Consider the following 13,129-nt stretch of genomic DNA (forward strand, 5'->3'; position numbering starts at 1 on the left):
AACTCTGAAATGTTGACTGATAAGAAATGGTAGCTATAAAAAAAAAAACCCTCCAAAAAACAAACCTGCCTACTTTTTCTAGTTCTTTAATTATATATCAGAGGTTAATCCTATTTTAATCAAGAATTTTTAGTAATAATTCAATAACTTTGTTGTAAGAAGTACCTAACTTCCATAGGGACTCCAGCAATACTTTTAAAGTTCCCACTCTTTCCATTGCAAGAATTAAGTTCTAGCTTCAGAAAAGACTTTTGGGCTCAGGACCATTGTCTCTAACAAATGTCTGGAGAAGACAACAATTCCTCTAGCAAAGGGAATTTTCGAGAAATAAATATTTAAGTTTCATCATGGTGTTGAAGTATGTTCTTATTTCAGTCCAGAGTATATACACTGGAACCAAGCTTCTGCTTTAAGATAATCTAGATCATTACCAGGCCTAAAGGACCTAAGGCCTATAGGCCTAAAGGACCTAATGCATCCTTCTAAATGTAATTGCTCAGCAACACAGAGGGGAAATGTTTGGCGATATATTTAAATTACTCTGACTTGTGGGTCAAGTACCAAAGCCTAGTACCATCATTTCTCTTGACTTTCTAAAAAGATGCTATATTGATTTCTTTGGTCACAAGAAAAGAACCAAGATTTTAGAGATGGAAAGTATGATATTTTAAAGTCCCTAAGTGAATATATAGATTTTTATAATGAGTTAAAAAATATTCATCATAATATAAAGTGTGTCCTCTGGGTGGCAGGTTTGTAACCCCCCCCCCCACCTGCCCTGTGCCATTCCCCCCTTCCTTATGATCTCCTACTTATAAGAACAGGAATAATTTATATCAGAAAAATGTAAAGTCAAAACAGGGGAAAGAGAAGCCTAATAAACCCCTCTTATTTTACAAATAAAAACAACAAAATGCTCTGATTTCAAAACATCTGACCATCTGAACATCTGTCATCAACCACGTCATTAGTTCAGAGAGCTTCTGGCCCTTGTGCTTTTCACTAATATCACACAAGGGGAGGGTATGATTTCATAGAAAGTGCTCTTCCTAGGTCTTTGAGATACATTAACATTTAGGGATCCAAAGAGAAAAAAGGAGTTAGCCAAAGAGGCAGAAGAATTTATAATCTAACTGGGGAGAAGGAGTGAGTTCATAAAGTGGTAAACAGTTCAAAGTAATATGAATTATACAAGTTATAAGGATTATGAAGTCTCAGAGTAGGGAGTAATCACAGAGGAGATGGCTGGTCTAGGATTTCGTCACATCAAATGTGGCAAGAAATAAACAGGTAGTGAGCAGTAGACAAGAAACTACAAAAAGGGTTGGCATATATATGAAGGATAGCGACTTGACCATTCCAGCTGGAGTGGTGAGGGAAAGATTTTGAATGAGCTTTTAAAGGCCAGGCTAACAAGTTTGGATTCCACTGTTTAGGTATCAAGAAGAATTTAGTAATGTGCTAATCCAGTTAGCTCATAGCTTCCCACATTTGCTCAATCTATTCCTCCTGCTTAATATGAACTCCTGACTCTTCACTGCTTCTTCGAGATCCAAGAACTTCAAGGCAGGACCAATCCCTCCCCTGTGAAGCATTCTCTGACCTCACACTCACTGTAATTACCTCACACTCCCTGTAATTTCTCTGTTGATCTTTAAGCATTAGTGCCTGTTTATTCAAGTACTATTACACTATAATAGGATATGTTCTTTACTCTTTACGTAGTATCTAATTAGGTTACAATCTACTTAGGGTTGGGACCAAGTCTCATATTTCTTTGTGCTACCCACTGCATCTAGTTCAGTGCTTTACAAGTTGCTGGAACTCAATCAGCACCTGAAGAGTGACTCAGAACTGGACTTATAACAAGACAGAACTCAGGGAGATTCTTGCTGATGGAGTTCAAAGACACTGTGCACAATGAGAAATGAACTCAGACGTACCCATGGGCCAAGTTAACACCAAATTACAGAGAGAAAAAGCTATTCTTTTCTAATTAGAAGCTTTCTCTTCTAATTATGTCAAAGAAAAGTCTCAGCTAATGCTAATATGTCTTTGATTACTGCCCCTTTTGAACAGCAGGAGCATTTCTTGACTCAGAATTTTAGTCAATAGTACTTTAGCTACACTGTTGGCTTGCTTAAGTGACAGTCACCATCAAAATTGTGGAGTTGAGCCTTATCACTTAACTCTCTCCAGGTCTAGGATTTTGTGATTCCATGTCAACAACTAAATTCTTTACTTACTCACCAGGCTCACATCCCCAGCCTGCTTCCTTGTCAAAGCTGTCACCATCACTTCAGACTAGAAACTTTGGGATCTTTTTTGAAGTCACCTCTCTCAGTCTGTCCACTCCCCTTTCTATCCATATATATATTATATATAGTATGTTCCATATACTGACTTGATTTGATGGATTTCTTTCTTTGAAACAATTTCCAACATTAATCCTGCTTTTTATTCTCCTTATCATCACTTCCGGCCCACTGATTTCTCTAATTTCAGGTGTCTAACCTCCATTTACCAGCCTATAAAATGGCAAAAACTCTGTTGGCTTGGAAACAGAACTGGGTCCAAACAAGACCAGAGTAAAGTTCTGTGTAAGGTGCTTGGAGAATTCTGAGATGATATAGACCTGGTATCCTGATGGGATGGTAAATATATCTGTGGTTCCTCCGAGGTCTGGGGGTGCTATATAGATTAAGTGCCTTTAGGGAAACGGGTTTCAAGAAATTGGAAGGGGAAGGATGATCAATTGGAGTCTTGGAAAAAACAAGCAGAATGTATTTTTAACAATTCAGAGATTATAAACTTTCAAATTCATAGCAGTTCAGGTTTACACATATTTTTATGAAAAACTTCAAATCCCATCAAGAAGCCCATATTTTAAAAAACAAGATGATATGGTAAATATACAATGGAATATTAATCTGCCATAAAAAAGAATGAGATCTTGCTATTTGCAACAACATGGATGGACCTAGAGGACATATGCTAAGTGAAATAACTCAATCAGAGAAAGACAAATACCATGAGTTCAATCATGGAGAATTTAAGAAACAAAGAAAAAAAAATACAAATAAACAGACTCTTAAATACAGAGGACCAGTCGTTTCCAGAGGGGTGGGGTGAAAAGGATAAACAGGATCAAGAGTACAGTTCTCTCGATGAGCACCAAGTAATATACAGAATTATTGAATCATTATACTATACACATAAAACTGATAACACTATATGTTAATTGTATTTTTTTAATGAGAGAATGTTATATTTGAAAATCACATGTGAGGTATGGTGGCTAAGTGTATTTTATTAATTAAATGGTTTATAGTTACTGGTTTGTTAGATCTAAGATTTTGGTAACTAATGATTAACAATACTAGTACGTACTTTTATCCATTTATATGCTTATTACCTGATTCCAACACCAGGTAAAGGCATCACACGAAAACTACAGATCAATATTCTTTATGAATACAGATGCAAAAATCATTTTTTAAAGGATTTTATTTTTATTATTTATTTGACAGAGACACAGCGAGAGAGGGAACACAAGCAGGGGGAGTGGGAGAGGGAAAAGTAGGCTTCCCAAAGAGCAGGGAACCCAATATAGGGCTCAACCCCAGGATCCTGACCTGAGCCGAAGGCAGACAAGGACTGAGCCACCCGGGAGGCCCAGGGGTGCAAAAATCTTCAACAAAATATGAACAAACTGAATTTGGCAACATATAAAACATATATACCATGACCATGTAGGATTTACCTCAAGAACACAAGGTTAACATCTTAAAAACAACACACTATTCTGTATTAATAAAGGACAAAACATGTTATCTCAATAGACCAAAAAAGGATTGGATTTGACAAAATCTAAAACCCTTTCAAGATTAAAAATTCTCAACAAACTTAGAAGGAAAATTCTTCAACATGATAAGCAGCATCTATGAAAAACTTACAAATAACATTACAATTAGTAGTGAAAGGCTTTCCTTCTAAGACAGAGAACAAGATAAGGATGACCACTCTTGCCACTATTAACTACTGTACTGGACGTTCTTCTACTCAGGACAATTAGACAAGAAAAAAAAATCATTCCGATTTTTTTGGAAAGAAAACAATTTGTAGATTACATAGTCTTCCTGCCTACAGAAAATCCTAAGGAGTCCACTAAAAAACTATTAGGAGAAATGAGATTAGCAAAGTGCAGGATACAAGATCAGAGGAGAAGCAGTTATATTTATATATACCAACAATACATATTCTGAAAATGAAACTGTTTTCTCAATTTCATTTAAAATGGTATCAGGAGAATGAAATACTTAGGTACAAATTTAACAGATGTGCAAATCTGTACCCTAAAAAGTAAAAACAGCTTGAAAAGGAAAGCTGGAGGCATCACAATTCCCAACTTCAAGTTAAATTACAAAGTAGTAGTGACCAAAACGGTATGGTACTGGCACAAAATCAGACATACAGATTAATGGGGTAGAACAGAAAACTCAGAAATGAACCTACAACACAATGGTCAATTAATCCTTGACAAAGCAGGAAAGGCTATCCAATGGGTAAGTCTCTTCAACAAATGGTGAGAAACCTGGACAGCTGCATGCAGAAGAAAGAAACTGGACCACCTTCTTACTCCAAACACAAAAATTAGTTCAAAATGGGTTGAAGACCAAAATATGAGACCTGAAATCATAAAAATCCTAGAGAACACAGGCAGTAACCTCCGACATAAGCCACAGCAATTTCTTTCTAGATGTGTCTCCTGAAGCCAAGAGAAACAAAAGCAAAAATAAACTAGTGGGACTTCATAAAAATAAAAAGCTTCTGCACAGCAAAGGAAACAATCAACAAAACTAAAAGACAGCCTTTGAAATGGAGAAGATACCTGCAAATGACATATCTGATTAAAAAAAATGAATAATCCACTTAAAAAATGGGCATAAATTTTTCCAAAGACTGACATTATATATGGTCAACAGATGTATGAAAAGATGCTCAACATCACAGATCATTGGGGAAATACAAAGCAAAACCATAATGAATCATCACTTTACACCTGTCAGAATGGCTAAAATCAACAACGTAAAAACAGGTGTTGGTAAAGTATGGAGAAAGGGAAATTCTTTAAACTGTTACTGGGACTGCAAACTGGGGCAGACACTCTGGAAAACGGTATGGAGCTTCCTCAAAAATTTAATAAGAACTACCCTATGATCCAGCAATTGCACTACTAGGTATTTACCCAAAGAATACAAAAATACTAATTCAAAAGGACACATGCACTCCAATGTTTACAGCAGCATTATCTACAATAGTCAAATTATGGGAACAGCCCATGTGTTCACTGATTGACGAATGGGTAAAGAAGATATGATACACAAACAGGAATATTACTTAGCCATAAAAAAGATGGAAATCTTGTTTTTCAACAACATGGGTGGAGCTAGGGAGTATTATGCTAGGTGAAATATGTCAATCAGGTAAGATAAATACCATATGATTTAACTCACATGTCAATTTATTTTTTTAAAAGATTTTATTTATTTATTTGACTGACAGAGATCACAAGCAGGCAGAGAGGCAGGGAGAGAAGGGGAAGCAGGCTCCCTGCTGAGCAGAGAGCCTGATGCAGGGCTTGATCCCAGGACCCATGATCCCAGGATCATGACCTGAGCCGAAGGCAGAGGCTTTAACCCACTGAGCCACCCAGGCGCCCCCTCACGTGTCAATTTAAGAAACAAAACAGCAGGGCTCCTGGGTGGCTCAGTCGGTTAAGAGACTGCCTTCATCGCAGGTCATGATCCCACAGTCCCATGATCAAGTCCCACGTCGGGCTCCCTGCTCAGTGGAAAGTCTGCTTCTCTCTCTGACCCTCCCCCATCTCATAGTCTCTCTCTCAAATAAATAACTAAATAAAATCTTTAAAAAATAAAATTCTGACTCTTGGTCTCTGCTGAGGTTATGATTTTGGGGTTGCGGGATCAGTCCCACGTGGGGAGGTGGCTTGGGATTCTCCCTTTCCTTTGCTCCTCCCCCTGGTTCGTGCATGTGAGTGCACGCTCTCTCTCTCTCTCTCAAGGAAATAAATAAATCTTTAAAAAGAAAAGGCAAAACAAATGAACAAAGGGAAAAAAGAGAGAGGGGTCACACCAATAAACTCTAGAGAACAAACTGCTTTACAAGGGGGAGGTTGGTGGGGGATGAATTAAGGAGTACACTTGTAATGAGTGCTGGGTGTTGTACGGAAGTGCTGAATCACTGAATTGTACGTCTGAAACAATCATTACACTGTATGTTAACTAACTGGAATTTAAATAAAAATGTAAAAACTAGAAACATTTTTGAAAGAAACTGAAGATGTAAATAAATGGAAAAACCATTTCCTGTTCATAAATTGAAAGACTTAATACTGTTAAGATACTGACATTCCCCAAATTGATTTTAACTAAAAAAAAAAAAAAAAAAAAAAAATCCCTATCAAAATGCCAGCTGGCTTCTTCATAGAAACTGCCAAAATTAATCTTAAAATTCATGTGGAAATTCAAAGGAACCTGGATATTCAAAACAACCTCAAAAAGAGCAAAGTTGAAGACTGGAGGACTCACATTTCCCAATTTCAAAATTTACCACAAAGCTACAATAATCAAGGTTGTGATACTGTGCAAATCATATCTGATAAGTTACTACATTCAGAATCCATGAAGAATCCTTACAACTCAACAATAAAAAGACAAACCAGTTCAAAGATGGGCACAGGATTGAACAGACATTTCCTAAAAAGGCTATCCAAGTGGCCAATAAGTACATAAAAAGATAACATCATTCACCATCAAAGAAATGCAAGTCCAAACCACAATGAAAAAGCATTTCACACCCACCAGGATGGCTATACTCAAAATACAGACAATGACAAGTGCTGGTGAACATGTGGGGGAATTGGATCCCTTATACTTTGCTGGTGGAATTGTAAAATGTAGCTACTGTGGAAAACAATTTGATTATCAAGAGATCAGCAAGTCTACTCCTTGGTATATATGCTCAGGAAGAGTTGAAAACATGTCCACACAAAAACTTGTATATGAATGTTAGGTCAAAGAAGCTAGTCACAGAAGATCATTTACTATAAGAGTCTATTTATATGAAATTTCTAGAATAGGCAAATCTACAGAAAGACCAGTTGCCCAGGGTTTGGGGAAATGGGTGAGGGTAATGAAGAGTGACTACCAATGCGTATAGGGTTTTTTTGTGTGTTAATGAAAATATTCTGAAATTAGCTTGTGATAAAGCTTGTGAACTTATTAAAAACTACTTAATTGTATATTTCAAATGAATAACTTCTGGTATATATCTCAATAAAGCTGTTAAAAAGAATCCTTTATTATGTGAGGATTAGCATGTTAAGAAAGAACTACGTCCACTTAGGGCTATATGTTTTTTTCCCTTAGAAGTTATAGTAGTAATACATTATTTTAAATGACAATTTTATTTATCACTGTGATAATTTATACTTGTGCTTACTTCTTGATTCTAAGAGATACATTTCTAGATTTGGACATGAAAAGATCTTTAAACATTTTGCTAGTCACCTTTTCTGGATCATGCACAATTTGGACATGTGTTGCACTATATTTGAAAAAAAAAATTTCCTTGTCCTAAGTGTGACTTTTTTTTTACAATGAGGGGTCAGTGATAATATATCTGAATGGCTACACTGAGGAATTTTCAGTTTCAGACACTACAAGCCAGGTATTCACAAACCCATGTAAAAAATAAAAATAAATGAAAAAGTTCTCCAAGAATCAATACAATCTAACCAGATGCGAAACCAAAGACAGGAGTAATGGATAGAATGAACATGGATAACTACATCTCCCCCAGGTTCTAAATAACGTCCATCACCTTTTATTTAGTTATTACATCACTCTCACTTATAAGGTGTTTCTTACAACTTCAAGAGGAAACAACTGGCTTTAAGTCATGTTAAGTGAGTGAGTGACTTTTCATTCTAAGCTTGTTCATTATGACTTTGCAGCTAAATTTTAGAAAGTAACTTCACTGAATTTAAATCAGGTCGGTTTCCCCTTAAAAATTAAGGCTCTGTATGTGTCGTGCACACGTGTTTGCATGCGCAAACACACACACACACACACACACACACACACACACACACACACACACACACACACACCCCCCCCCCCCCCCCCAGCTTCACTGAATGAAGCGGTGTGTCTTAATGATCCAAATCCCTCTAGCCCTTGCACTCTATTCAGTGTTTAATTCCTTTGTATATACAGTAAATGTTTCTAAAGTATGTCAGCAGTGATTTAACCTTCAAAGGTAAACTTTCCTTACAATATTTCTAAGTAATGCTACCAACACCATAAGCACATGTCAAAGACTATTAATGGAGTAGTGGAAAGTGATCAGCTTTGGAACCATACAGAACCTGAATTCAAATCCTAGCTCAATCACAAGTGGTAAGCTCTATGGGTCTTGGTTTTCTGTCTGTGCAATGGAGATATCAATGAATATTCTGCTGCACTCTTGTGAAAGTTTAAAGAAATACATAAAAATAAATAATAAGATATATAAATAAAAATATATAAATACATATTTATAAATATATATATAAAGAAATAAATAAAAAATAATTAGTCTTGACCTCAGCATTTGTGGTATTTGTTCATCTACCCAAAAACAGACTGAAGTGAACTCATTTGTGGCTCTCTGGAAACAAGTTAAATACTTTAGTTCAGGTTGCTTTTAATGTGCTTAACACTTTTTTGTAAAATAGAAAATAATTCCCTTCAAATCCTACAAAGTGACCTGACATACACCTAAGTTGAAGTAATAATCTAATAACAACATGCATTTTGGAGAAATCTGAGATAGTAACACTGTCAATATTTGCAAGTTTTCACCAATTACTCTCCCTCCCTAGCAGTCTAATTCTAAAATTCGGTTCTTTCAGACTCAATCAAATAGCATCCATGTTTCAAAGTTTATCACTAGAGACCTGTTTTTTCATCATTTTTTTTTTCATCATTTTTTTAAAAAGTAGGCTCCACACCCAGTGTGGAGTCCAATACAGGGCTGGAACTCAACCCTGAGATCAAGACCTGAGCTGAGATCAAGAGTCGGATGCTTAACTGACTGAGCCCCCAGGCATCCCTTCATGATTCTAGATTTTGTAGTGCTGTATAGAAGGAATTTGAGTGTTTCGATTTTCTAGAGGTGTTCATTTGTATCTAACAACCAAAAGGAAATACTTGCTATTAAAAAACTCCAAATGACTAAATTTAGATTTAAACGAACTGATTTGAAGTATCTGTCATATAAACAAAAGTGTTTATATTATGTTCACAATAGTTTCACCTCATCAGAAATCAGCATTCCACATTTTCTACAGGTTTAACTTTTGGAAATTTACTTCATATTTTCCTTCTGCCTCTTTAATAAATTATTTATGTATGAAGGCTACTTCCTAGCAGAGGCAATAAAAAGAACTCTATTAAAAATACACAGATAGGGGGCATCTGGGTGGCTCAGTGGGTTAAGCCTCTCTGCCTTTGGCTCAGGTCATGATCTCAGGGTCCTGGGATCGAGCCCCACATCGGGCTCTCTGCTCAGCAGGGAGCCTGCTTCCTCCTCTCTGTCTCTGCCTGCCTCTCTGCCTGCTTGTGATCTCTGTCAAATAAATAAATAAAATCTAAAAAAAAAAAAACAAAAAAAACCCCACAGATAATAAATACGTGTTACTTAATAACCTTAGAAAGGTACTGTATAAGGTCTGTAAAGATAAGTAATTAGTAACAATTTCAGGAAATACACCTTTATAACCTATCTGTGTAACATTAAAAAAAAAAAGACAGGATGACAAAAGCTAAAGAACAAATGATTTATAAAAGCTCGACTGGGTTATTTCAGTTTCAGTTCCCTTCCCTAAAAGAAAATGAGGAGAGAAACTTTCTGACACTATAGAAAATTCTACAAAGGAGGGTCAAGTTGACTGACCTATCACCTTTTGAATGAAGCCTATCCTAACCACTCTTATCTTCTGCAACTGCACCCCCTCCCAAAACCTCTGGCTCAGTGTCCCACCCCCACCACCCTCATGGCTTTAAACATTTTCTAACTTAGTTATATTTATTTTTTATCCTGTTTCCACCCACACACTAAAAATGTGGGCTCCCCATGGGCAGGGCTTTTTGTTCTGCACGCTGATGTAGCCTGAATGCCCACAGTAGGGTCTAACAAATGGCAGGTGCTCAAGAAATAATCACTGAACGAATGAATGAGGCTACATAACAGATAAGAGCAACAAGCATATTCGTGTGCCACTTAAAAAGATTAGTCCTCTAGATCAGATTGAGAACATTCTTGAATAAAGATTAAACATCCCACCACTTCAGATTACTCAGCTCACATTTCCCTTCAAGACCCTACCTGCCTGAGTGCGTTCCTATGGCCACCACTGTGCCACTTGGATGAAAATCTGCACAGTGTCCTGGTTCCTAGAAGAGAGACAGACAGCTGTTGGGGAGTACATGTGAAAGTCTCCCTAGATCTATGGGAATAGTGGCAAAAACATTTGAAAATAATTGGTTTCATATAAACATGGAATTCCGATCAACTTTCTTGTAGCCAGTGAAAAATACCACATTGATATGAGAGGAAAAAGAATTTCAGAGCAGGAAGGGGTATGTTTGCAAAGTGGCGAGGGAAAAGGATAGCCAGCTTGTGGCTAGGCAGTGGAACAATAAGGATAATAACAACAAACATGTATACAGTTCTTTGGTCTGCAAAGAACGTGTATACACCTTTGGGCTAGAAAAGGCTGATGTCTGGGTTGGGCAGGGAGAAAATACAGTAAGAGATCAACTCCAAAAGAAGATAGTAGAGTCTGTTAGTGAGCAGCGCTTATTGAATCCAACTGCAACACCACCAGAGGCCCAAACATTTCTGTAACAATTAATCCTCCACAAATATGTCAAATCTTTTTTTTTTCTACTGAAACAGAAAAATTGAGCTTTTGCCCTAATTTGCTTCTTCAAAGTGGATACATGTACACTTTGTGACTAAACATTCTCCCCTTACCTCATCCCCTTTACTAAACTACACACTTGGTTTTAACCAATGCTGAGTCCTTTTTCCTTTGCTGCTCCCAACTGCCGGTTTAGGGAGTTTTCGTGGGGAGATTATGATCACATTTTGCTTTACTCACATCTACGAGCCTTGTCCATTCTAGCCTGTGTTCCACTGAGTTCCACATGCACACCTGTCTGTCCTGAGCACATGTCAAGAGCAAATCTTTGAAGGGATGTGTGGCAAGACCCCAAAGCTCATCTGTATGACCCTGAAAATGAAACAGACCCATTGTTATAAGAAACAGAGGGCATGATAAAAAATATTCAATTAATGGTTAAAATCATACATCTTACCTGTACTTCTATTTGGAAGCCATCATTAAATGTTCCCCGCAAAATGAAATTTCGTGATGTGCCTACCAAAAATTGATCTGCCTTTCCTTCCGCTACAGCTCTGATTGTTCCATAATGATCAGGAACCTAAAAAATAAATTTATAAAGTCAACCTACACATAACAACATGTATTAATTACTACCCGAAGATTGCATTTATAGCTGTAAGCAACTATGGGATAATAAATGACAGAATTCCAAATCTGGAAGTCACATGGTAAGTTTATTTACTCAATTACATTTTATTACACAGAAGTTATAATGCATTATCAACATTCTTTGCTTTAGTCAATTTAATTTATATTTTATATGATTTCAAGAGTTCAGTTAGGTATAGGGGAAAAAGTTCTATTAGACCACATAAAAATGTGGTTTGGTTTTGTTATTTACTGGTTGTTATTTGGGTTACATCATTTAGCTGAAGACAAATTGATCTATAATATGGGGAAATAATTATATATACCCTACCTATTCTTGATTGTTGTAAGGATAAAAATGTAAGAATAACACAAGGGAGATTTATTTGTTAACTAAAAAGCAATATACTGCGAAGCGTTATAACTATCTTTCATAGGACTCCTTGGGAGATCAATCTCATTTAATGCACTACACGGTATACTCTCAGTGAACAGTGTGTTAATAAGATAATAAGCCCAAGCAATGACTCTGAAATAATGCAATTCTTCTTTATGAAGGAGGACCCAAAGTGACTCCTCAAAGCACAAATAATTAAATTCCAAAGGTAATCCAAACTGATGTTAGAAATGGCAAAGGGGATGAACAGATGGTGCATCTTTTGATTACAAAGGATATAAAAGTTATCTGTGAAAAAAAGAAATAGTAAAGGAAGTGGCATTTTCATTATGAACCTAAGGTTGTGATAAAGTGACTCTTTCAACTTCTTTTCTGTCTTCTTGGAAATAAAACCCAAGAGCAGTATACTATAGGGACCCTCTTTTTTAAGAAAAGATTTTGTCTGGAAAACACATTATGTGTTGAAAACAGCATAAATTCAAAATTTAAGTCACCAAAAAAAAAAAAAAGAAGCAATACTAAACTCTGCGAAATTTGCCCTTGCTTTGAGAATCACTGACCTATAGAATGCTATTATTAACCATTTCACTTCCAGAGACCTCAATGCAAGTAGCAAACTTCCCCTGAGCGCAGAATGCTTGTCAGGTGTTGTGGATACACTTGGTGCAGGATATGAAGCAGGCATATACGCAGAGAGCGATTATCATTAAGCCCACTGTTTAAAAGATTATTTTTAAGTTTTAAAATCAAACTGGCTATTTATTATACCTTAGAGGTACTGTATCTGATGAATGTTTGCTGAATTTTAAGTGTGCATGGTTATATTTTTAGATCAGTAAAAGATAATCATACATCTTAAACAAAAAGAAATAAAAACTACTTAGTCTGTCCAATATAATATATATATATGTATATTTACTCTTTCCAATTGTTTTGTTTAATAAATGGTCCTTTTTCCTTTCTTTTTCTTTTTATGAGAGAATGAAATGATAAAAATGTGCACCAGTTAGGAAAAGAATAAATGAAACAAGATGGGATCGGGAGGGAAACAATCCATAAGAGACTCTTAATCTCACAAAACAAACTGAGGGTGGCTGGCGGGGAGGGGA

The 13,129-nt window shown here is 36.3% G+C and overlaps 1 protein-coding gene across 3 annotated transcripts in view; it reads right to left on the reverse strand.

The window, feature by feature from the left end:
• Positions 1-13,129, reverse strand: part of EML4 (EMAP like 4) — a gene marked incomplete at its 5' end in the record, with an annotated part of 158,291 nt that overhangs the window by 19,682 nt on the left and 125,480 nt on the right. For all 3 annotated transcript variants that reach the window (XM_080814856.1, XM_080814855.1, XM_080814857.1), the window contains 3 exons: positions 10,453-10,520; positions 11,231-11,362; positions 11,448-11,573. In XM_080814856.1, the coding sequence (XP_080670982.1) occupies positions 10,453-10,520; positions 11,231-11,362; positions 11,448-11,573 (326 nt within the window). The remainder of the gene's footprint in view (positions 1-10,452; positions 10,521-11,230; positions 11,363-11,447; positions 11,574-13,129) is intronic.

This window comes from Martes martes (assembly GCF_963455335.1).
Source record: "Martes martes genome assembly, chromosome: 9".
NCBI classification, from domain to species: domain Eukaryota; kingdom Metazoa; phylum Chordata; class Mammalia; order Carnivora; family Mustelidae; genus Martes; species Martes martes.